Source organism: Fukomys damarensis, unplaced genomic scaffold (assembly GCF_012274545.1).
Source record: "Fukomys damarensis isolate Sample0158 unplaced genomic scaffold, DMR_v1.0_HiC HiC_scaffold_11, whole genome shotgun sequence".
Taxonomy (NCBI): Eukaryota; Metazoa; Chordata; class Mammalia; order Rodentia; family Bathyergidae; genus Fukomys; species Fukomys damarensis.
This window is the reverse complement of record NW_022900923.1, coordinates 37,330,930-37,357,971: the sequence shown is the minus strand read 5'-3', so window position 1 is coordinate 37,357,971 and position 27,042 is coordinate 37,330,930. Positions and strand designations below refer to the sequence as shown.

The 27,042-nt window shown below is 34.8% G+C and overlaps 1 protein-coding gene across 1 annotated transcript in view; it reads left to right on the top strand.

Moving 5' to 3' along the window:
* Positions 1 to 1,456: 1,456 nt before the first annotated feature.
* Dennd1b (DENN domain containing 1B) overlaps positions 1,457 to 27,042 on the top strand; it is a 218,564-nt gene continuing 192,978 nt past the window's right edge. The window contains exons 1-2 of the mRNA XM_010635412.2: positions 1,457 to 1,506; positions 2,198 to 2,262. Of these exons, the coding sequence (XP_010633714.1) occupies positions 1,457 to 1,506; positions 2,198 to 2,262 (115 nt within the window). The remainder of the gene's footprint in view (positions 1,507 to 2,197; positions 2,263 to 27,042) is intronic.

Below are 27,042 nucleotides of genomic sequence, written 5' to 3'. Positions count from 1 at the left end.
GCCCGCGCCTCCCGCTGCGGTTTTCGGCTTCTTCCCCGGTGTCAGACTCGCGCGTCCTCCTGTCTGTCTGTGGGGCGCCCCTGAGGGCGCGAGTCGGCGCCGAGGGAAAGCGGTTATTATTTGAAGTGCTCTCCTGGCATGAAGATTACCGTTCCTTTTTTTCCCTGTGTATTTCTCAGTTCTGACTTAGATGTTGTCTTCTGCTATTCCTTCCTACAGGGTTAAAATGATCTCGTCTGTCTGTTTACACAGGCACCGTGCCTAAGTATAGTGCTTGCAGATCGGTGGCCAGTTAGACGGTATTTTTTGTGTGTGCTAAAGTATTTGTCAAAGGCTGCTTTACTTCAGGAGATAGGTAAAAAGCAGCTTGAATAATGGTGGTGATTTTGCTTCCAGGTATCTTAGAGCCGTGTGTTCTGTATTTTTCTTCTGAAACTTACTTTGGAAAGAATTCCTTCTTTCTTCTCTAACCCCTCTCCTTCAGATCTACCCCCCTCATTTAAAATAATGTCATGTGCATTTGTATTCTGTGGAAGCACTTTTCAACATAGAACTGTAACTGATCCGGTGTTTAATTTTTATACCCAAGAGAGATTCCAGAGACTATTAGGAAAATGAGAAAAATGTGTAATTTAGAATTATTTTCTTCTGTTTCACACCATGGTGAGCAGAATGAATAAAAAGGGATATTTTTGACGTTAATTGTATTATGAGGGAAGAAGTCACCTGATTCCTAGTGAAACAAGTTAATAATGGGAGGGGCAAGCATATGCAAATTAATTTATATGGCTTGTCATTTCCCTCTGTTTCTAGATGTATATCTTGTAATACGTTTTTTTAAAAAAATCAATGTTTAGTTAGAAGTCAGAGCTGGTATGATTTCTTTCTTTTTTTTTTTCTTTTTCTTTTTTTGGTACTGGGGATTGAACTCCGGACCTTGTGCTTGCGAGGCAGGCAGGGGAACCACTGAGCTAAATGAATTTCTTGAAAGATGTACATCTTTAAAAAACTAACCAATGTACAGAGACACTAAGGTCTTACTTAGAGGTGGTGTATAGTACCTGGGATATGGATGTTAGCACTTTGGCACTGTGGTGTCAGGCTTTGTTTAGTCTTGTATCTTCTGATGCAAAGAGATTAAAAGAGAGCTACGGTTTTTTTTGTTGCTGTTGTTGTTTTTGTTTTTTGGTTTTTTTTGTACTAGGGATCGAACTCAGGTCCTTGTACTTGCGAGGCAGGTGCTGGAACGACTGAGGTAAATCCCTGGCCTAAAACAGAGCGATGTTTTGAAAAAAAGTTTTTAAATGGCTTTCTGCTCACTTTTTGAAATTCAGCCAAGGAATAGATTGTGTGGGAAGTTAGTAAAAAGTCAATAACTTGATTGAAGAAGCAAAGAAATCTTACTGTTGCTAGTGGGAAAAGGTAATGTGGAGGCAGATGTCTAATTTCCCCAAAGATGTTGGTGTTAAGTAAATCTTTTTTTGTTGGCCTTATGGTGTGCAAACGGTTTGTTACTTAAAACATGCTTAAATGCATTAAATAGATCTCAAGGAAACTATGAAAAAAATCATGCCACATTATAAATGTCATATAGCGGTCCAAGGCATGGCAGGTAGAACCACGTTTTCATAGTTTACCTTTATTGTGAATCCTGTGAAGAAGTTTGAAAAACCAGTGTTAGGCTGTTACAGGGTAAAAAGGCACTTGGGGATTTACTGGCTTTCCTATTTTGATTCAATAAGATGAAAGCACTGTTTACATTGATATCACATGTAATACTTTAAGAAATACTTGCACATATATTATTTGATGTGTGTAATTATTCTGTGAAGTGGATAAAGTAGTACTTTATAGATGAGAACACAGTTGCAGAAGTTAAATGCTTTGTTTAACTCTTAAGTTTCAGCTCTCTTAAATTGCTAAGCTGATAAAACCCTTCCATTGTTATTTCTGCTGTACTGTAGTCATAGTTACATGGGATGTATTGAGAAAAGAACATTAATTTTAGAATTAAGAAAATATAGGGGCTGGAGGTCAAACTTAGTATAGAACACTTGCCTAGTATGCATGAGTCCCCAGTTCAATCCCCAGCTCTGCTAAAAACAACAACAATAAGCTATATATTTGTCGGTAAGCTTTGTAGAGATGCTTATTTGTCATAGGAAATAAAGGTAACTAAATTTTTCTTTTTCTTTAGAGAAAATCCAGAGAGAACCTTTGACTTGGTATTGAAAGTGAAATGTCACGCCTCTGAAAAGGAAGGTATGTATGTTCTTTAGAGTCTTAAAATACATTGACTGAGTCTATTAAACAACTATTAATATTGTGGATGGCTGAAGCTTGATAGTATCAGGGAAATGATAGTGGTAAATGTGTATTCTGCATAGAGCGTCTCAAGTTGCTTGTAGTAAAATACACACCTACGACTTTGCCCTGGGGTTGTAGAAATCCTGAATGTTATCTGTACAGCTTGAATTTTAAGTGTGTGTTAAGCCTGTATAACTTAGGACTCACTTTTATCCTTTGTTGAAGTTAACGTTTGCTATGGTGAAATGGCATGTCTTTTCATTTGCTTTCATTTGAGCTTGAGAATTTAGTTTCCCCTCTTAAACATGAGTGTAAATTCTCTGCCAGCACCAGTGGTGCTTTCACCAGTTCCCTTCTACTGTTTCTGGAACGCAGAAGAGAGACTGAGCAGCCCCTTCTGTTGAATTTACTCCAGCGGCCTAGCACTTTCGATGTGACATTGCCTGGGAGGTTTCAGCTGCCAGTTCTGTATGATTTCCTGAAAGGTCAAGCATACTTTAGTACTGGGACTTTTGTCAGCCCCTCTCCCCATATTGTACATATGTGTGTTCTCTTCAGGGATGAGGAATAGCTCTTTCATGTGTCCGTGTATGAGATGTATCTTCATGGATATCTCGGTGTATGACTTTATTTACAGTGTACTGAGACCCTAGATAGCATGGTGATTAACTCTGGGATTCTGTGGAGACTATTAGTTGGTCTGTCCTAAAGCCTTGATGGAAAGTCTACTGACACTCTTAGGCCTAGAATCCAGCTAGCAATTATATACTCTTAAGTAATTTGGAACCAAACACCTTAAAATAGAAGAGCCCAACCCAGTTGTGGTGAAATAGGCATGGCTAATTTTAGGTAGGAAGTCGCACACATTCTTGGCTCCACCAACTCTGCCTGCGGGTTCTTCTGGCCTGGTTCAACTTCAGCTGTGATCAGGTTTGTCTACTGGCAAGAAGAAATCTTAAGCCTCCTTCCAGGGCCTCTTCCATTAAACAGGTTGACTTTGTTGTACAGTAAAGTTTGTCCGTTTGCATTCTCCCCAACCTAACCAAATCCTCTTCACAGAATGGATACATTATGCCGAATGGATATATTATTTCTCAGCTTCCACTTAAATCTATAGTATATTTGTGGTATGAGTTGATCTTAAAAATACCTATTATACCATTACCTGAGATGTGTGAAATAATAACCGCCTAATGGGTTTGTAAAGCAGGATCAATTAATTTGGAAAACATGGAATCTCTGTAATTTTAGATGGATGATTTTTAAATCATGAAGTGATCTTGATAAAGGGGTCAGTCTGCCCTTTATACGCCGATACATGGTCTCTGCATCTGTCAGAGAGATTGTAACCATGTCATAAAGATATTTGAGACTTTTGGTTTACTCCCTCCTTCTTTCCTGTGCCTGTTTCCACTTTTCATTCTAGTATTTCATCCTAGTATGAGTCTTTTCTGATTTTTTTACCTTCCTGTCTTTTTGCTGCTATTCTTTAAATTGCCACTTACTAGAAACATCTTCATTCATGTTTTAATAGTTTATCTACCCTGGTAAAGTTGGGAATAAAATAAACAATTTTGTTTCTAGGTTGTTGTTAAAAAAAAAAAAACAAATAAATTCAACCATGTAAAAAATGTTAGCCTTTCTTCTTTTGGTTGTAATTTAATATGAACATAATGAATATATTAGGGTTTGACAGTTTATATTTTTATACTCTAAAAAGTACTGCTATCTGTAACTTAGAGGGCTATAAAAGTAAAATTTTACATCAAATTGAAAGTTTAATGTTTCTGTAATATTTTATCGACTTTTTTCTTTATTGTAAATGGGAAGATACAATGAAATTATTTAAAAATTAATTGGAGTAATCCAAATAACCATCAATAATCTAATGAGACTGATAGATACATTGGCTTGTTTGAAGTAAGAATTATTTTGCCAACCTTTAAATGAGCACGGATGAAATTCTGACACAGTAGTAGTCTTTGGAAACAAAAATATATAAATTAGGATGTTTTGGGATACAAATACAAAACTGATTTAAATACTAGGGAATCTTGATAGTTCTAGAAGAAGCCGCCCAGAGGGGCTCGTCAGTTATCTGAGTTCTTTCTATATCTTAGCTTTGCCACTTACAAAATTGTGTCATTAAAAGGAATAGATTCCTTGTAGGAAGGACAGTTGTTGTTGGAAATCTCCATTCTTTTTTAGGACTATGGAGGTGACAGACCCTAGCTTTAAGATTGAAACGTCTTCAGTCTTCATGTTAAGATATGGCATGCTTCTCCTTTATTTTTGTTGTTCATTGTTTAATAGAGAGGTTTTAAATTCTTTCATGTATCCTGGATAACTATCTTTGGCGATACATTAGTATTATTATTATTTTGGTATTGTTGTTGTTTGGACACCATGGATTGAACTTGGGACTTTGCTCTTTCGAGGCAGGCTGCAGCACCACTGAGCTCTTAGAGATACATTATTATTAACTATGTTTTTGTAATGTGAAATGGCGTTAGCTGTTAATATAAAACTTGATACAGCCAGTATGGTATAATTATGATCTTTATCTGATCTATTTTCTATTTGGACTTGTTTCCTAGGCATTAAATTGATATTTCTGAACACAACACATTTTTGAATACTCTGGAAAATAACTTAGTTTCGTAGGTAGTATTGCACAGATTTAAAGATTTCTATGAGGGACTGGCAGTGTCTCTGTCATGTCCCCTGTGTTAGTAGAAATGGTTCTGTTTTATCTGGCAGACTGGCTGTGGCATCTTGCAATGGAAGTTTTCCTGGCAAGTGATTTTCCAGTAACTTGCACTCCAGTTGTTTAGAGGGAAGGGCCAAAATGTAGATCGTAGCGCCCTTCCTTGTAGGTCTCCAGGCTTTGCTGCTGTTGCCCTTCTGTTTGCTGCTTCTTTCTTCTCGATGGCAGGGAAGTGTAGCCAGCAGCGTGACCTGTTTTTAGTCGTAATGACAGAACTTACTGTTACCATACTGCCCAGCTTTCCCTGAAGTGATTCAAGACTTTGGGGAAATGAAAAATAACCTATTCTCAGGAGAAGAACAGAGATGCCTTCTCTCAGAGTTTCTCTTTAGGCAGGCAGCTGCTTTGGTACTTTAGCTTTTTCTTTTTTATTTCGTTGACAGCTCAGCACAAGTAGTAATAGCAGTAGCAGCAGAGGCAGGTAAAGTCTGGGGATTTTTAATGTACCAGCTGTGTAAGCCTCACAGAAACTTTATGGGAAATGTTTGGGTACATAACCCTTTTTGTAATGGACTTTCCACTTTGATTTACTATCTAATTTGGTATCAAATTATCCATCCTTTTTTTCCAAGTCTCCAGCTCATGTTAGCAGTTTATGGTCTTTCATTTTTTTCTTAAAACAAAACCTTAAACCAAAGAATTCTTAGTATCCCTCATGTCCTGTGAAAAAGGTGTTTCTAAGGCTACTTTTGTATTTGATAACATTTTCACGATAGTGATATTATTACACTAGAATCCACAGCATTTTGCTTCTGCTTGTATGTAGCATTTACTGTGTTCTTGCAGATACATCTGATTTAGTCAATATAGTCACCTACATAGTATGACTTGATATCTGCCCTGCTGTAAACTCACGTGCCACGTTAATTCATACCCTTAAGAAAAAGCTTACCACAGCATCTGATACATTTAATTAATATTGAGAGAATGACAAAGGGAAAGAAACTGGACTGTATTGATGGCCACTGAATTACCAAATGCTGATCAGACTAATTCACAGAGCTGCCTGTAGAAGTGATCTCAAAGGCATGCTGGCGTGACAGGAGGCGGGATTAGAAATATACAAGGGATGATTGAAAATGTGGTGAATGTTGAAATTTTAAAAATATATATAGTAAAAGACACATTGTCCTTAATACCTCTCAAAAATGCTCCCCGTTGCCTTGAGCACACTTACCCTGTTGTTCTCGCCACTTCCTGAAGCCGTTCTGGAAGTCCTCTTTTGGGAGTGTCTTTAGTTGCACTGTCATGGTGGCCTCAGCTCCCTGAATTGATTCAAAATGTTTAATTTTCATGATCACTTTGACTTTGAGGAAGCATGAGACCTGGTGAATAAGGTGGATGACACATGGAAATATTTTTATGAACCTGCTTTTCCATTGCATGGCACTTAGGAGCAGTGTGCACTGCATTTTTTATCACAACTAGTAACAGAACTTCTGGTACTGTTTCAGAAAATAGCAGGAATGATGGTTTAAGTCTGTTTGAAGTGAGGGGAAATATTTTGAGGCGATCAGTGGCAATGTATCTTTTGCTGTAATGAATTAAAAAAAATTAACCATATTTTTCAATCATTGGGTGCTTTGCGATACCTGGTACCTACATCTTCCCTCCTCTTGCTATATCACAAGATTTATAAGGACAGTTGCTATGTGTATATATTTTTATCAAGGTTATCTCAAAGCCCTTTATAGTCATTCAGACCTAGCAAAAGCCATCCTAACATTTAGGATGTGGAAACTTGAAGAATCATACATTAAAATAGGAGATGCTATATTATTGTCCAATGTGGAAAAAAAAATCTGTGAGTAAAATGTAGTTACCATGATAGTTGTTTTGCTCTAGTTTTGTGTTCATTAAAGTAAGAACTGTTTTTGAATCTTTCTCAGACCAGATGTGCTAGGATAAATTGATCATTTCTGAAACTATTAATTTTATATCCTATATAGAGGCTGAAAAAAGTGAAACTTTATATACTTTTACTTACTACCCAGGAACAAAACTAAAATATATATATATATATTTTTTGGTACCGGGATTGAACTCAGGTCCTTGTGCTTGCAAGGCAGGTGGTGGAACCACTAAGCTAAACCCCCAGCCCCAAAATTTAATATATTTTTGTGTCATGTAGAACATAGGTAAAAATGTCTGTATTTTAATATAGAGAGCAAGTAAGAAGAACAAATCGAATTTCAGTGTTTAATATTTGTTCAATGTTATTTTGTTAGGTGTGCTGCAGAGTTTATATTTCAGTTGTTTGATTTAAGCTTGTTTTATTAGGTACTTCTGTTGCTCTCGTGATCTTTGTTTTGCCCTTTGACCTGGGTGACTCCTTGGCACTGGAGGCCGGCCGCTCCCACTGGCAGGTGTGGGAACTGCAGGGCCTCTGGAGCAGTTGTCCTCACAGTGCGGATTCTGCCTGCTGTTTGGCCACTGCTGTGTCCCCGCAGTGCGACAAGTTTGTTCAGGTTTTATCTCGGAATTTTTTTTTTTTGTATTTTCAAGACAATATGTTCCTAATATTCTTTTGATAATAATCTTTCATTGAGAGATTTTTCATATTCAAATATCTTCCTTTTTCCTCCAAATTTTAATTTTTGATGTCAAATTAGATGACAATAATTTAACTTTTACAATATGTATTTTAAGGTAATCTTTTATAATATTTATTTCAAAGTGCACATTTTAAGGTCTATAATATATAAATATATAGCAATATAATTTTATACATATACATGTGTATATATGGACGGTGGGCATTTTGGGGGCTTTAAACAGAAGGTCAGATCATTTTAGATAACAATGGGGACATCACCCTTAATCCTATTGATGTTTGGGACCTAGGAGAGTGTTTGTTTGAATGCTCTTATCTCAGGCTAGAAAGGATTATAGATAGTTTTGAGAAGCTCTTCTCTTGTAGTGTTCCTATATTGTTAGGTTGAATGATTTCTCCACTTTTTAAATTTATTTTGGACAAACTTAGACTTTTAGTTTATATAAATTAAGGGAAAATTGATTTACATCAAGTCATAATTTAATCTTATCTATAGAAAGATGTGTCTTGGTTTTAGTAAGTTTATATTTAGTCAAAATACTTGTTCAGTGAATTTCATGAAGGCTCTTTTTGTTTAAGATTTTTGGTTAGTGAAATAGTGCTGTTACAGATCCTGATTTATCAATAAGGCTTTAATAAGCTGATGAGGCTTCCAGTCAGTTGTTTTATAGTAATAGTAATAACACTATTATTTGTTTTTTTTTTCTACTTATCTACAGTGCATTGATCATTGGAGATAGAGACTTTTATCTTTTTCAGAAAGATAAGGAAGTGGAAGCTCAGAAAGGGTAAACAGAGCTGGGTGAGGTGGTGCATGCCCTTAATCCCAGCACTCTTTTTTTCTTCTTCTTTTTGTTTGGTACCAAGGATCGAACTTTGGCCCTTGTGAGGCAGGTGGCGGATCCACTGAGGCAAATCCCCGGCCCCCATCCCAGTGCTCTTTAGGCCGAGAGGCAGGAGGAATGCCACAAGTTCTAGGCCAGACTGGGCCGTGTAGTGAGTTCAAGGCCAGCCTGAACTACGTGTAGGAGACACTGCCTCAGGAAACAAGCAAAGCCCCGCCCCCCCAAAAAGAAAGGGAAAACAACTTGACCATATTATACAGCTTTATGAAGTAGGACTGAGGTTTGAATTTGTTGCTGTGGTAGTAGATCCTAAGGTCTTAACCATTATGCTGTGCTACCTATAAAACAATTTTTTCTAATAATGAAATATTTTACAGTGAGTTTTAGAAAGTTATCCATATTAGAAAATCCATAACTAATTCTACATTTGGCTAGAGCTGCAATAGTATATTAATTCTTAACAGACAACAGAAGACGGTGGGAAGAAGAGCATGAACATCACAGGAAGCACTCAGCCCTCCTGTGCATTCAGTAAATGATTTAGAGTGCTAATTATTATGTCAGGCACAGATGAAAAGCAGTTAAGAAGGTGGCGTCTTTGAACGGATTGAGTGAATTGTAATAGTGGGTATGAGGCACTGAGGGGACACCGACTCAACTGTGCAGGGGGTCTCAGAGCAGTAGAGGAGTGGGGAGAGTCCGGTAGTTACATGGTGACAGAGAGAGAGAGACAGATACCTTGTCAGCCCTCAGTTGGGTGTCTTTTTCTAAAGTTATTTGAAGTTTTACTTTTTATTCAAAATCTTGAGTGAATAATTAAGAATGAAGAGTATGTTGCTTTCAATATAAACATTTACATCTAAAGAAAAAGATCAGCAATCACCCTTGCTGACACAGTGTAACCTGCCTTGGCCAGGGGTTGCTGAGCTGAGTTTGCACTCTGCACCTGCAACAGCTTCTAATGCATAGTACGTGCTCAGTGAGTGTTGGCTTGAAGAACTCATGAAGGTACTAAGAGGGACTTGAAAGGAAAGAAATAGAAATTGTTTGCATCCTCAGTTGGTATTAAGGGTTTAATCATTATCATTGAATTCATTTTTTTCTTTAAAAGTACAACATTATTAAGCAGGTGAAGTTTGTGAAAGTGAGTTTTCAGAAGCAACATATAGAAAAAGTTTCTAAGTCATGATTCCTTTGGGGTCTGTCTTGTGGCAACGATGTATCCTAAACCAGGTTTTTACTGTCCCGATTTATACTGTCCCCTGGATGTTAGGTGTTTGAGGACAAGAACCTCTTTGAATCTCCTGCAGACTTTGAGGAGACGTTTTTAATGTAAATCATGTTCAGTGATAACTTATTAAATTATATCCTGTTATTAAAGTAAAATTAGTAAAAAAATTACAAATACCTGCTGAAAATTTCTTAAATCATTTAGAAAACTTAAAGGGCTTTGAGAAGTTGCAGATTTCTATCATCATACGAGATGAGTACTTTTTAAATTTTTTTAAATGGAGCTGTTGATAAACCACAAACTGTAACTTGGTAGGCAGAAATGGTAAAGATCAGATAAAGCCTTTTCCTCTTTCATTTCCTTCATATTTATCACTTGAATCTTTAAAGCACATAACAGTACATTTGATGGTCTTCTGTAGATGTATTAACTTCCAGTAGTTAGTCATTTCAAAAATAATTTTGTCTTACTTTGGCAGCAGAAATGCAGTAGCATAAGGGAGATTTTTTAGCACTCAAATTTACTGTTAATATTAAGCAGTCTTAAAATTGTTACCTGAGTAGTTGTAATATTTATATGACATTCTTATTTTGGTAAGATAATTTAAAATTAGCTTGTGATTTTATGCGCAAAGTATTTGTTGAAATGAAACTCAAATAAGTTCATGTATTTTAATGTACTAGAATATAGACTTACATATTGTTGGAATCTGTGCATTAAAATGTATTATTGCTATTAAAGAATCTTGAGTGGAAGTATTTTATTTTCTTGAGAGTCCATTTTATTTGGGGTATGATGTTTGGAAGAGGAGAGGGTATAATTATTTTGTTAATTTTGTTCAAGACTGCGATCATTTTTACTCATAAAAATCAAAATAGCATTTTCTATTTGATGATTCCAAACAATAAGGTTAATTTACTTGGTTTTTAGAAAATGTGTTATCTTTTAAAATTTTTGTTCGTATTACAAAGATCTTGAGAGCTAGGTTTTTGAGTCATAGTTTTCCTGTGAAACGTGTGACTTTGGTGCTGAATACCTGCAGAGTAATCACTGACAGTAAGGGCCAGTGTAATTTGGCTGAGGTGATGTGTTGGTTGTGTTCAGTGTGTACAGGTTTAGACATGTTAGAGCAGAAGTAGTAAGCTGAAGTTTGCTATGTACCAAATTTTAGCTTCAAGTTTTTAATGGCTGCTATAGTGTTGCTAACGACACTAAATATTTACTCTAAGAAGCAGAAATACTAAAATTGAATACTAATGGAAGACAAAATTTGAATGTGTACATATCATTTTAGCTTGATAGTTGAAGACATAATTGAATCCACAATGTAATTCTTTTTTTTTTTTTTTTTTTTTTTTTTTTTTTTACGCTTGCAAGGCAGGCCACCAAACCGCTGAGCTAAATCCCTGGCCCCAACAATATAATTTTTAACATGTATAATTTTTCTGAGTTTGGCCTTTAAGGCATATAGCTGTCAAAATTCCTTATAAAACTTGTTGTTAAATTCACTTATTTATTGTTTGCTCCATTCAGGAGATGATAAGATCTTTTGGTAATTTTTTGACTTTTTTTTTTTTCGGTACCGGGGATTGAACTTGGGTCCTTGCGCTTACAAGCAGGCCACTGAACCGCTGAACTAAATCCCCGGCCCCATTTTTTGACTCATTTTTATCAAGTATTGTTCATGTCAGCAATAGCCATTTTGTTTATGGATGGATATAGCAGTAAGACAGAGTGCCTTAACATCAACCTTTTTAATCTTAAATATCGCATCATTTACTGTTTCTCTCCCAGGTAGTTGGTCACATTATTAAAAACATTTGAAATTACTGAACAGTGCTGAATTGCTTTCTAAATCATGAAAGTAAGATTAAAATACATTTAAGATGTTTTAAAGTTTATATTTTTAAGGTGTGTGAATTCTTCAAAAATCTATATTATGCACTATATTTAATATGTACAAAATCAAACATGAATAATTTAAATTTAGGACATTTAAAAATACGGTTAGATCCCAGCACTTCTGGGGCTGAGGCAGGAGGATCGCTGTGAGTTCGAAACCAGCCTGGGCTACATAGTGAGTTCCAGGTCAGTCTCAACTATATAGTGAGACCCTGTCTCAAAAAACAAACAAACAAACAAACAAAAAAACCAAAAACGGTTAGAATCTACTTTTTAAAAATACTGATTAAGTTGGTTGAAGTGCAGACATTTTGTATTAAGGGGCTTGTCAATACTATTCTGAGTTGAAACTTTATTTAGAAGCTAGTTTTGGGTAGAGTAGATGATGAGTAGGAGGAGATAAAGCTAGGGGCAGTTCTCTCTGACCTGTCTTCCTCCCACACAGTTATTTTTAACTCAGAAGAAAGGCAGCCTTCAGTCTTCCCTAGTGGTCCTGTTTTCTGAGACCTGTAACCAGCTGCTTTCCCCACAGGAGCCCCTGAGTATTGTATCATCTAAACCTGCCCAGGGGTGATGAAGTACTTTCATTCTGGAATTAATGTTTTTGCCTTGCTTCCTATTGCCTTTTGATATATTTAGTGTTTATCTTTTATTCACTAGACATTTAATATTTTTGTATTACTTTGAAATGTTTAAGATTCTTTAGTTTTTACTTTAACTGTATTTGAAGTAACTTTATTACAAATAAAGTGATTTTATTATTATTTCTCAAAACTTTTAAATTCTTTTTTATTTAAAAATTTGCTTAATGAAAATATTCTTGTTTGGATAAAGTTCTGCTCTTATTTTGTTCTATAAAATAATGCTATTTAGGGGGCTGGAAATTTAGCTCAGTGGTGCTGTGTCTGCCTTGCAAGTACAAGGTCCTGAGTTTGATCCCTGGTACTAGGAAAAAAAAAAAAGAGAAAGTTAAAATTATGCTATTTAAAGTCTTTTTCTAATGGTGAAAGAAAGACAGTAACTGGAGGAGACAGAATATATGTGTTTAGCAGAAACACATCCTAATTTGTACTTGTCCTTTGATTAAATGTAAATAGGTAATTAAATCTCTTGTTTGGAACAGAAGTAAATGGGTTGGATGCCAAAGTTTCTTAAAATCTAAAATTTGTTATCCTCTTGTGGAGAAAATGATATCTTACCAAATAGGCATCAGAATGCAGTAGAAAGACGCTAGACTGAGAGTTGAAACATGACTGTCCTTGTTCCCCCCCTTATTAAGTGTGACTTTGGCCAAGTTTTTAAACTTATTAATTTCACTTTTCACAATTATAAAATGTTTGCACCATATAGGTCAAGAACTTTTATAAGTTAAGTACATAATGAATGTACTTTTAAAATTGCACAGTGAAGCACTATGTCTACATAATTTTTTTTTTTTGTATTGGGAATTGAACAAAGGCCCTTGGCTTGCCAGGCAAGTGCTGTGCCTCTGAGCTACATCTCCGGCCCTCTATGCATTCATTTTTATTTGACTTTTACACTGTATTATGATGGTTAACTGTGGGGAGAAAAGACACAATCCCTTCAGCAGAAACTGTCAGTGATAAACTCCCTCTTTTGATGTATGTGATCATTTTGGAAGAAGGGAATGCTTAAAGGAAGGTCACATAATAACTTCTGGGTCCCCTATTTAATACTGCAGAAGGGTCAGGAACACAGTTGATGGAAGACACCAACACATTTTGGGCTATTTATTAGTTTCCCTTTCAAAAGGATATTTGCCAGACAGTGACAATTTGTAGTATGCAATGTGACAGGACCCACTTAAAGATTTGATGGTTTCTAGAGGAATTGCACAAGATTTGGAAGTTGCAGTATGTCTTCTTTTTGTTTTGTTTAGTGTTGGGGATCCAATCCAGGCTTTGCCCATTGTAGTCAAGTACTTGGCCACTGAAGTATATCCCCAGTCCTATGTGTTGTTTCTTTAGCACTCCTTTCAAATATTTTTAAAAATACAAATTTTTGCAGCACACAGGTTTTTGTTTTAGTCAGTATTGATAAGCTAGAAGTTTATTAGAATAGGAATAAGATTAAGGGTTTGTGTGTCTGAAGGAATGGTGATGAGGTGAGATTAAGGATAATATACAGGTGTAGGGGTTCTCAATGGAAACATCAGTTGAGAAATCCGATGTAATTGATTGTGACATTTGTGTGCACAGACACTGCCATAAGAAGAGATTGAATGTCTTTTGTCTGAAATTCTTGGGATTAGGAGTGCTTTGCATTTTGGATTTTTTCAGAATTTTGCAAACACAATGATATATTGGGGAATGGGACCAAGCCTAAACATGAAATTCATCTATACTTCATCTATACCTGAAGGCAGTTTTATACACTATCTGCATATGTATTTGCTTGAAGGCAGTTTTACACAGAACTTTTTGTATGTCTACATTTTGACAGAGACTGTCACTCAAGTGCAAATGTGGAATTTTCCACTTGTGACATCATGTTGTCAAGAAGTTTCAGATTTTGCAGCATTTTTGATTTTGGATTTTTGAGTTTTGGATTCTCTACCTGCACTTCAAATTGTGAATGATTAAAAATAGCATATTCATGGTCATCTTAGTAGTAACAGCATTTCTTGCTTGAATTCCTTTCTAGAATGTTAAATTTAATTTAGGTTTAGAAATTACCCTTGAAGTGACAGTCTGTTAAGTCACTGTTATAAATATCTTTTTAAATAGGTACTATAGTTAAGTTTATTTTTTCGGTAGCAAATTTAATTTTTTAAGGTTGTTCTTCATATTCCTTAGTTCTTAGTCACAGGTTTTTCAACTTGTTACAACGCATAGAAAATGACAGTATTTTTCTACCTCCGGGCAGATGAACTTCATAGAGTGGCCTGGGAGCTCCTAGAGTTGAAGGGATCATTATATTCTCACTCTTCTTATCCACGAGAGTGACATAGAATAGGATGTTCTTGCCATAGTATTTTGGGAGGGAACTTACTTTTTATTTACTGATTTGGTTCACTGTCATTTATCCTAATGTAGGACAGAGGAAGTCTGGAGTTGGGCTGGAGGTAGAACAATTTGTATTGTAGTTCTGGGCTAGATTTAGTCTTGGATCCTCAACACTAAAATAAAAGAAAAAAGAAAAAGCAAAAGACAAAAAAGACATACTGTAACTTGTATGATCCCTCTAGAAATTACCAAATCTTTAAGTGGGTCCCATCAGATTTGATTTGTCTTTGAGCTTCACAGTCTTTGTCTTTAAAAAATGAGAACAATTATAACCCAGTTTTTTTCCACCATAAAACTATAATGGTCACTAGATATCATAAAATATATGCATATGCTTTCAAAGAGATGCTTGTTTTCATTATAATTTAAGCAATCTGCAGGTGCGTGCTTTTCATAATTCTATATAGTATATATTATGTGTATTTTTGTATTTAATGTATGATGGTCTAATGTCACAAAATACTGTGAGGGCTTTTAAGGGCAAGGAGGAATAATTACGAGACTAAACAGACAATGAAAATTAAGAATTATGAGGGAAGTATTACATTTATTTAATCATTTCTTCTCAGGCTAAAGCCTAGTCTATCCTTTTAATAATTAACTCTGTGGTTTATGGTAAATATCAAAAACAATTTCATAGTGGTCTGTTTTAATAATTTTTTAAATAAAAGGGATAATGAAGAAAATTTGATAATAATGACCTATGTTTACTAAAAGTCTGGCTTATTTGTATCATTTTACCATAACTAATAAAGCTACTTATGTAAAGGGAATATATTCTATTTCTTTGAAAAACAGCTTGGAATAAATAGATTAGGCCTTGTATACTAAAATCTATAGAGTGGCAGGTGAATGTACTGAATCTATCAAACACAATTGATTAGTCAAAATATTTTTCAGTCATGGATTCTCTGTGTTTAGAGGAATAATTCTTAGACATTTCTTTATTTCCGTTTTTGTTAGTGATGCTTGCAGTACATAGTGGTTACATTCGTGGGGTTGTTTCATGTAAACAACACATCTTCCTTTTTTCGTCTTCTTCTCTTCTTCCTTCCCACTCTCTCTATCTATCTCTTTGAAGAACTAGTCCATAGCATTGGTGAAAATGACATTTTTGCTTCTATTTTCCATCTTAACGTTCTGTGAACCCTGCCAGCACGGTGGGCTGCCATACTGGCTATGTTGACTGGTATCTGTGTGGATCTTGTCCAGACATCAGCCTTTCCGTCTCCACTGCCAATTGCAATTTTTCAGTTGCAAACCAGAGTCTGCAAACTTTTTTGTTTAAATACTCTGATATCCAAAATAAAATACATATATAAGTCTAATATCTTAGACCCCTTGTGATCTAGAGTTAGATAATTATTTTAGACTTTATTTAATTGCCTCATATTTCTTATCACTCAAAACAAATCTTAGGTAACCCTGCATAATTTCCCTTCTGCCTAGGTTGCCATTATTTTTCATTTCCATGTGGTCTATTTGCGTATATCATGAAAGCTCAGCTTTCAAATCTGCCTTTGGGGCAACTATATCAGTCATATCCAAATGAATGGTAGTGTATTTAACCTACTATAATCAGGCTACGTGTATTTTAATTGTAAGCCTTTAAAATTTATGCATGCTTTAATGAGTTATTTATGACATACTTTTTAATAATCATGTTTCAAATCAGAAGATAATAAACACGAACGGTAAAAATGATTTAGTACTGTTATACAAAGGTGCATATATGCAAAAGTGATTCTTCTCCCACTTCAGATCCAAAATCCCTCACCACCTCTTCCTAGAGTGTACATAGTTGTTTCTTGTACATAACCCTCAAAAATTTTCAGTGCATTTGTTTGCATATTTATAAATATTTCCTTGGATGCCTCTCATGCAAATTGTTTCTCTCTGCTATATTTAAATAGTTTTACATTCTTCTAATCGCACACAGAGCTGTCTAATTACTAAAGTGTGATGGCTCAGTGACAGAACAGTGAGCTGGCTCAACTTTCCAACTTCTCTGAGATTTCTCATGTATAAGGCAGCTCTATTTTTCTGTTAGTTTCGATGGAAATGATGAAAACACTGGGGGCAAAGTGGCGCACACTTGTAATAACCACAGTGTGGGAGGCTGAGGCAAGAGGATTGCAAATTTGAGGCCTGCAACTCAGTGAGGCTCTGTCTCAAAGTAACGAATAAAAAAGGCCTGGAGATGTAGCTGTATGAAAAGGTCCTGGATTCAATCCCTAGTACCACAAAAACAAAAACAATAACAACAAAATAAAATCCTGAAAGCTTTTATTGTCTTTTTTTCCTCATTTGTTGTTAATGTTATAATAATGGTGATGTCGGTGGAAATATTTAAGTTGGCTTTGGTGAGGAGAATAGCTTCACTTGATTATCTCATATAATTTTTTCACCATGGTATATGCATATATTATAAAGATATTTCTCTTTTGAAATTATACTTTGAAAATATTATTCTTAGCATTTAATATCATTAATAACATTATATTATTAGGTAATTTGGAAAAATCAGGGTTCCAAAATCCATTTGCAACATCTACTGCCTGTATAACCTTGGGAAAATTATCCTTTTAGTATTTCTCTGTCTTCATGTATCATTTAGATTTAAAAAAGTCAATTCCACATTATCGAGGGAGATATGTAAAAAGAATTGTAAATTGTAAAATGCTATACCTATGGTATGGTAAGAAACTAAAGTTAATTCATTATCTGTTATTTTCAACATTTAGAACAAATCAAAATACTTGTACATAATATTTTGTTCTCTTAGTTTTTGAATTATGTACAATTGTATAGTTTTTATATTAAAAGCCAGTATAACTCTTAATGCTTCTTTCTTTTTCTCTGTGTTTTGGAAGTCATTTGGTTAGATGGCTTGTGTCTTATATTTAGCTTTTTAACTATGCCTGTTCTGTATTTGTGAACACAGTATATTCTTTTCATTAAAAGAACCATTATTAATTTGCTAAAGTTCAGTGAAAAAAAAAAAAGCATGGCCTTGGCTCTAAAATGCCACTGATTGAAACCACTAGTTCTGTTTAGACTTCTCATATTTTTTTGTCTGCTTTCAGTCTCTTCTTGTTTTGCCTGTTTGTCTGTTTTCATCCATGAACTGTTGTTTTTTTTTTTTTTTCTTTTACTTTTAGCTGGCCTTTGTATCACTTCTCAGTGCCTGTTTCTTTCCTGCCCATTTGCAGGGTGCCTGTTGTGGTCACCCCTTCTTTCTTCCAGGTACCTTGTCGCTTCTGTTCCTGGAACCTATCTTTACTAACTAGTTTGTTACTTTCCAAGACATTCAAACTATTCTAGTAATCTCCATGGCACACACGTTAGTCTCATTCCTTGTCTTCCATCCCAGTATACAGTATAAAATGATCCTGGGGCCCAGTCACCCAAAAAATTTGTAATCTAGTCAAATACAAATATACTTACGGTTTATTATTGAGTTTCTTACATTTTAGATTTTTTTCCAAGCCCCATCTATAACTGCTACTCTTACTAAAAGATTGAGTGCTTGAGAATCCAGAATTATAGCCAGATGAAATAATTTAAATTCTGCTGTTAGTTTACTGAAGTACTATCGTTACTAACTAATATCCTCACCAAATGTGATCATTTCTTATTTAAAAATTTATTGTTCTTAAGGAGAGGATGGGAAAGAGATATTTTGAACCAGCCAGTGAAAAATACTGGATCACAGCTGGTCATTGATCTTTGGTCTAAGTATTCTTTTTAAAATTAATCTCTGGGTGAAATCAGTGTCAAGGTGACAGAGGCAGCCATTTTTCCCGATGGCTTACTTTTCCTGTCAGTTTTGGGAACTTTTGATGAAAATCCACCATTGAGCAGGCAGTATGCTGAATGGCTAATTATTAACATTTAACATATCAATGCCAGCAAAGTAATGTCTAGTAACTAATTCCAATTCTCTGGTCCAGTTATGACTAAATACAAGAGGCTCTCAGGCAGCTCCATTTCCACCGCCTGTGTTCCAGCATGGAGTTGCTCTTGCCAAGGATACAGCTCATGTACAGGTGTAACGATTCAGCGTCTCCCTTGTTCCTAGGTGGTAATTCTGTTCGCCTACCCTCCCCCTCTGGTGTCTCAGTTTTTATAATTGGGTTTGCGTTTGTGAATTCATTTCTCTAATAAAGGTACATTTTTCAAAAGCAAGAAAAAATGTAATCTTTATATTTTTAAATTTCATATGCCTCGCCTGTGCTCAGGGCTTAGAGGATACTTAAATGAAGCTATGCTAATGATGATGACATTACTCATTGTCTAATCATTTTCTTCCTATTTAAAAAGTCATACTTTTTTTCTTTTCATTGTTTTGGCATCTTGTATCATTTAGAGTTTTCAATTTTGCAGTATACTGTTCATAAGGGTATAGTATCACTATTAATATTTTATTTATTTATTTTTTGCACAAAGTTTCCATGTAGTTCAGACTGGCTTTGAACTCATTACATAGGCTAGGCTGGCCTTGAACTTGTAGCCATCCTCCTGCCGAGTTTCTGGAGTGCTGGGCTTACAGGTGTGCACCTGTACTCAGCCCACCCATTAGTAAAATTTTGGTACGTGTATTTAGAAAGTATTTTTTCACATAAATTATTTGATTTTTGTATCAATCATGTGATAGATACTAATGCTGTTATTTTATTTTTACTTTTATTTTACGTTTGAGGAAACTGAAGCACAGAAAAGTAAAGGCTCAGATAGGTAGCTGAAAGACTTAAACTATGATTTCAACTCTAAAACCTATTTATCCCAGTATACCTTGATTTTATATCAAATTTGTAAATTATGAAATGCCCCAAATTGTAAAATAACATGGAATGATTTCTTTGCGTAGAATTACTTTTTTTTTTTGGTTTTTTGAGACAGGGTCTCACTATGTAGTTGAGATTGACCTGGAACTCACTGTGTAGCCCAGGCTGGTCTGGAACTCACAGCGATCCTCCTGCCTCAGCCTCCCCAGTGCTGGGATTACAGGCGTGTGCCACCACGCCCGGCTGACATTTTTTTCTTGTTAGGATAAATTGAAAGTTAAATTATAATGGACAAATACTGTTAGTAGGTGTATCCATGTATATGTGTGAGTGTAAATGCCTCTATGATTTAGGAACAGTGATGTAACCTGTGTTAAATTAAAAAAAAAGAAGAAAACATGGAGATAAATCTTTATACCCTAAAATCCACACTAAATTTCATTATCCAGAGAATATCCTGGTTAATATTTTGTTGAATAATCTCCACAGCTCTTGATTTTCACAAACTACCTCTGTCCATCGTGTTGTACCATCTGACTGTAGCAATTGACAAGTTATAATGAACATCTTTGTTCATTATAATGTCTGAAAATAGAGATATATTTCAGATTTAGTAGCTCCCCAGAATTCCTTTGGTTGGGTCTTCTATGCATATATCCCAGTGGACATTTTTATTATCCACTTCGAATAAATTCTTGGGAGTATCATTGTTTATTTATTTATTTATTTTATTTTTTGGTACCAGGGATCAAACTTGGGACATTGTGCTTATAAGGCGGGTGGCGGAACCACTGAGCTAAAGCCCCAGCCCTTGTTGAATTTTTTGATATACTGTACATTGGCAGATTATTTTCCCCAAAAGGATATGTACTTGTATCACTATTCTGAATAATACTAGATAACCCTGTTCTAAATGTTTTGCTTAAGTCAGTTAAACTGATATTGTTTCCTAAATGTTTGATAAGATTTGACACTTCCTGAGCCTAAAGTTTTCTTCATGGGTAGAATCTTAATTATGAATTCAGTTTGCTGAAGAGATAAATAGAAGATCAGATATTTGGGTTCTTCCTCAGTTTTGGCAGTTTGAATTGTTTATGAAATTTCCTCTTTAACTTTAAAACATATTGGTGCAAACTGTTAATATTATTTCTCATCTTTTTAATTTTTGTAAGATTTGTAGGAAGAAGCTGTTTTCTTCTAGTACTGATAATTTGTGTGCTCTTGTTTTTCTTTATTAACATATCATAAAATCTGTCAATTTTATATCTATTTTCAGAGCACCAATTTAAAGTTGTGATTTCCTCCACTATTATTTTTTCTTCTTGATTAATTTCTGCTCTTTATTATTATTTTCTTCCTTCTGTTAATTTTGGGGACTTTGATTTCTTTTATTGGCTTTGGGTTTCATTTTTTTGGCTCATTTATTTGAAAATTAGAGTATTGGTTTTTAAACCTTCTTTTTTTTAGTAATACAATCATAAATTTGCCTTTAATCATTGCTTTATGTTCCACAAATTTGGATATATCATAGTTTAATTCTTATGTACTAGAAATATTCTCTAATTTTTGTTGTTACTCTTCACACTTGGGTTATTTAGAAATATGGCACTTAGTTTCCAAATATTTGGGATTCTAATGTATTTTTATTGATTTTAAATTTTCTTTAATGTAGTGCAGAGAACATACTCTGTATGCCTTCATCCTTGACAATGTTGATTTGTTGTATGGCCCTTTATGGAGTGTATTTTGGTGGAGATTCGCTATGCACCTTAAAATTTATATCCTGCTGTTGTTGAGATGTATTATATTTAGATACATTTGATTATTTTCTTCAAATCTGATATTTTGACATCAATTTGTTTCAGTTACTGAGAAAGGAATGTTAAAATCTCCATGTATTGCCAGTGCAAAGACCCAAGTTCAAAAAAAAAAAAAAACCCAGTACCAAAAAAATAAAGTCTTCATGTATAATTTTAGATTCATTGATTTCTCCCCTTTTGCTTTGTCATTTTTTGCTCCATGTACTTTGATGCTCTGTTATGAGATATGTACAATGTCATGATTATTATTTTTCTTTATGAATTAACTTTCAACATAAGATATTTCTCTGTCTCTGGTAATACTTTTGGTATTTACTTTCAGATAAATAAACTACACTGCCTTTCTTATGGTTAGTGTTTATGTCTAAAAAAAAATTTTTTTGGGGGGCTGGGGATGTACCTCAGTGGCACAGTGCCTGCATGGCAAGAGCAAGGCCCTGGGTTTGATTCCTGGTACCAAAAAAGAAAAGTGGGAAAAAAAAAGACCAAAAAAAAAAGCTCCTAAAAACAAATTTTTTTTTTTTTTTTGGTACTGAAGATTGAACTCAGGACCTTGTGCTTGCAAGGCAGACACGGTAGCACTGAGCTAAATCCCCAGCCCTTTTGTCAAATTCTTTTTTTCACTTTAGATCATTTATATCTGTTCATGTCTATGTATATTATATATTTGGGTTTTACATTTCTATCTGGTCTGAAAATCATTATCTTTAATTGGAGTGTTTAGTACATTTACATTCAATGAGATTATTGATATGATTAGATTTAAAGCTGTCACTTTTTGATTTTTAGTTTTATTTGTTTCATTTCCTTTTCTTCTTTCTCCACACTTAAAAAAAATGGCTCTTTCTTAATATTTTATCTCTTTCTATTGGATTTTTTTGAGTAACTTAAAGAATAATATTATATATTATTAATGATCACATCTATTATGAAGTAAAATTACACCACTGCAAGTAAAAGGACTTTCTAACAGCTTGTGTTTAGTCCTTTTCCTTTGTGCTATTGCTGTCATATATTTTTCTTCTCCACGAGTTGTAATTCCCCACAATAAACTACATTTTTGTTTAAACAGTCAGTTACTTTTAAAAGAAGTTAGGACATGAAAAAATCGTTTTATATTTATTTACATATTTACCATCTCTGGCACTCTTCCTTTATATATATTGTATTTTGATCTAGTATCACTTTCTTTTAGTTTGAGAAACTTCTAAAAAGTATTAATTGTAGGTCAGATCTGCAGGTAATAAAGCCTCTCACCTTTTGTATATTAGAAAATGTCTTTATTATGTCATATATTTTTGGTTCTTTGTTATTTACAGTAGTGGGGATTGAGCACAGGACCTCATGCATGCTGGGCAAGTCTCTACCACTGAGACATACCCCACAGCCTCAGGTCCTAAGTTTTGAAGGATCTTGTATTTGGAAGTAGATTTCTAGTTTGAGAGCTTTTTCTTTCAACATTTTGAACATAGCATACTGTTTCATTTTTCAGTTTGCATACTTTTTTCTTTTCTTTTTTTTTTTTGGTACAGGGTATTGAACCCAGGTCCCTTTTCCTGAGGTATGTCTCTTGTTCTTTTTTTATTTTTCATTTTGAGACAGGGCCTGGTAGTCAACAAATTTCCCCAGTTGGGCTCGAACTTGCAGTCCTCTTGTTTCAAGTCTCCCAGAGTGGTGGGATTATGGATGTGTGCCACCAAAGCTGATTCAGCTTGAACAGTTTTTGATGAAACCTCAACAGACATTTTTAATCATCATTTCTCTATATAGTGATGTTCTCTCCCTTCTCAGCTACTTGTAAGATTCTCTCTTTTATTGGGATTTTTGGAAGTTTGGTTATCATGTAACTAGAATTAGTTTTCTTTGTGTTTATCCTATGGGAACCTTTTGAGCTTCTAGGATCTGCAAAATTTTATATGGATACAGAAAAGTATTGACCATTATTTTTTCACATTTTTTCTATTTACCCTTTTCAGTATTTCTTTCTTCTGATACAGTCCATGTATGTTAAATTGTTTGACATTACTTCCTAAGTCTCAGAAGCTCCTTTATTTTTCTCAATGTTTGTTGTGTTGTTTTCCACAGTTTTGTTTATTCTGCATTCAGGTTCTCTGATTTTTTATTCTGCAATCCTCAGTCCACCATTAACATCATACAGTAACTTGTTTTTGTCAAATATTATATTTTTCAGTTCTAGATTTTTATTAGTTTCCATTTTTCCAGTGAGAGTCTTTATCTCTTCATTTTGTCTTTTCCTTTAAATTCATAGAAATATTTCTAATAACTTGTATTCTTTTCTTCTTGTTGCCATAATAAATTAAAAGTTTGGAGCTCAGAGTTCTGAAATGGATTTCACTGATTAGAGTATTAGCATGACTGTGTTTCTATTTTTAAAATCTTTATTAAGTTTATTGGTACATTTTAGGTATACAGTAGTTACATTCAATATTGGGTTCTTATACCTTCACATGACTTATTTTGGTTCTTATTTCCCCTGTTCCCGAGCCCTCCCTTTAGCCCCTTCCCCTTCCCCATTTACAAAGATATTGTCTCTATGTTTTTCTTTTTCACATATTTTATCTTTTCCCTTTTTCCCTTTCCCCTCCCTCTCCCACTTCCTCTACTCTTAGACCTTTTTTTTCTGCTACGCAATATCAATTATACATTTTGATCCTTATTTACACTTCTGCTTTTTCATACCAGAGAAAGTATTTGGCATTTATGCATGTGGCTTATTAATTTCACTTAAGAGTATGGCCTTAATGTGCACCCACTTAGCTCTCTAGTTTATCATTCATTATGGCTGAGTAGTACTTCATTTTTATTAAACAACATCTTTTTTATCCAGCCTTTAGTTGATGGGCAATTGGGCTGCTTCCAAATTTCAGCTATTACAAACTGCCTCTATAAACATGGGTGAGCGTATATCACCATGGTATGATTCTTTTAATTCTTTTGGGAAGATACCCAGCAGAGGGATAGCTGGGTCAAATGGGACTTCTAATCCTAGTTGTTTGAGGTCTCCATATTGATTTCCACAGTGGTTGTACCAGTCTGCACTCCCACAACAATGAAAATGGGTTCCTTTCTCCCCACGACCCCACCAACATTTGTTATTGATAGCAGCCATTCTTTCTGGGGTGAGATGGAATCTCAGTGTTGTTTTCATCTGCATCTATTGAATGACCAGTGATGTGGAACACTTTTTCATATATTTATTTGATGCTTTTACTTCTTTGTCTGAGAAATGTCTGTTCACTTCAGATGCCCATTTTTGAATTGAATCTTTATATTTAGGTGCTTGATTTTTTTGAGTTCTTTATATATTCTTGATAGTAGACCTTTGTCTGAGGAATAGCTGGTAAAAAAATTTCCGTATGTTTTAGGTTATCTCTTAGCTCAGCTTGTGATTTCTCTGGCAGTGCAGAAGCTTTTTTAAAAAATGAGATCCCAGTTGTTGATTCTTTGTGCTAGTTCCCGTGCTACTGAGGATTTGTTCATAGTTTTTTCCTATGCTGATGTCTTCAAGAGTTCTACCTTACTTATCTTCTATCAAGTTTAGTGTTTCTCTTTTAATATTTAGATCTTTAATCCACATGGATTTTAGTTTAGTGCATGGAGAAAGATACAGGTCTAGTTTTAATCTTTGGCATGTTGAAATCCAATTTTTCCAACACCATTTATTAAAGAGGCTATCTTTCCTCCAATGAGGGTATTTGGCTCCTTTGTTAAAGATGCGGTAGCTAAATGTGTAAGGAGTAGTTTCTGCATCTTCTGCCTCTGTTCCCCTGATCCTCAGGTTTGTTTCTTTACCAGTACCATGCTTTTTTTAAACAGTAGCTTTGTAGCATAGTTTCAAGGTCAGGATTGTGACACCCCCTGCCATGTTTTTGTTGCTTAGAATTGCTTTTGCTGTTCTAGGTTTCTTCTGGATCCAAATTAATTTCTAGATTGTTTTCTCTAGTTCTATGAAATATACTGTTGCGATTTCAGTTGGAATTGCATTGAATCTGTATAGCAGTTTAGGTATTATGGCCAATTTTATTATATTGGTTCTTCCTACCCAGGAACAAGTGATGTCTTTCCCTTTTCTTATATCCTCTTCAATCTCTTTTTTTTTCTGGAGCATCCAGGAGATCCTGTTTTTCAACTTGGAGGCTGCCTGCGTGCCTTATCACATGTCCTCTTCTCATCTTCAAAGCTTCCAGTGATCAGTGAATCTTTTTCATATTGTACTATTCTAACATTGAAATGTTGTTCTCATACTTTATCACTTTAACATTTCCTTTACATTTTTTTTCCCTCTTAAACATTTAAAAATGTTGTGGTATCATTGGGAACACTGGCTAATTAAGATATGCTATTTTAAGGTCTGCTGTTTAGCAACCTTAATTTGCTCTGCAATTTTAATTTCCTCTTACCACATTAACTAGTGTATTCCCAGGCTTTAGGTAGACAGCTATAGAAGAGTCACTATTCTACCTCTGGTATAACTATTAACATTCTTTAAGGTTTGTATCTACTCACTCTCCATGGTTCCTGTTCCCCAATCTGGGCTTGGGTTACATTTCATTAATCTTCATGTCAGATAATTTTTATTATATTCTGAAAATTGTGTGTGTATGTGTGTGTATATATGTGTGTGTGTGTGTGTGTGTGTGTATTATTGAGAGTTTAAAATTTATCTTCCTTTAGTATGATAAATTTACTAAATTTTGGTTTGGTAGGTAGTCAAATTTTTGATTCATCAGTGTGATTCTTTCAAAATTTAATATTAATTTTTGGGAACGCCTGGAGCATTTTACCTCTAGAGACAGTAGCCATACTTCTAAGGGCATGTCAAGAATGAGCAAACAGGATTTTGTCTTTTCAAATGCTCATCGGTTATTCTATAATGCTTCATGAGTGCTATTGGAAGACACAAGTTTCCAGAGTTAGAACCAACGAACTTTATGATGTTTGGCACAGGAAGTGGTGGGGCATCAACATATTTGCATCAGTTTTCCTTTCCCCTAAAGCACAGGAAGGTGGTGTGAGTGGGATCAGATGGATGCTTGCAGATGTAGCAGGCCGCATTATGGATCCAGTGCTTTATGGAACAGAACCCCTGAGTTTAGGGGACCCAAATAGTGCATAATGTAATATAAATATTACTGCCTTTTGCCATTGGTGGGAGATACTATTCTGTCTTCTAAGGCTATAAGCTAATGTGCTTATTCCTCTAGATGGAGACAGACTCAGTCTGTTCCAACTTTGTTTGCTTTCATTATGTTACTATAATGTTTAATCATGTTACTATAGTTATAAGTAGTTAGTACTACTTTTATGATCACTTTCCCACATTTTAGAATTGATAGTCTGGAAAAAGACCCAGTCAGTCCCCTGTTCTCAAGAAGTAAAGATGAGAGATGTCTGGGTTTCTTTTCTAAAATTACAACAGTTCTGAGGTACTCTTATTTGAATTCCCTGTGTTGGTTTTATCTGCACGCTGTCTTTCTCATACCATGTGACCATCAGAATCTACATTCAGTGGTTCACTGCCAGACTTTGGAGAATGCGTCCTGCCCACATGGGATTTAGTATTTGACTTATTATGACTTTTATGAAGATTTCCAGAGCTTTTCATATTTGACATCCTGTTCCCACAAGTTTGTTCTTTCTCTGCTCATCAGGGCTGCTGTTGTTTGTTTGTTAGCTACAGTTCTGACATCCCTCTGGAAGAGAAGTCAGCAAGACTATATATAGTAGTGTTCATTTCATGTAATTTCTTTCTCTTATCAAAATCCCATTTTGCCTATATATA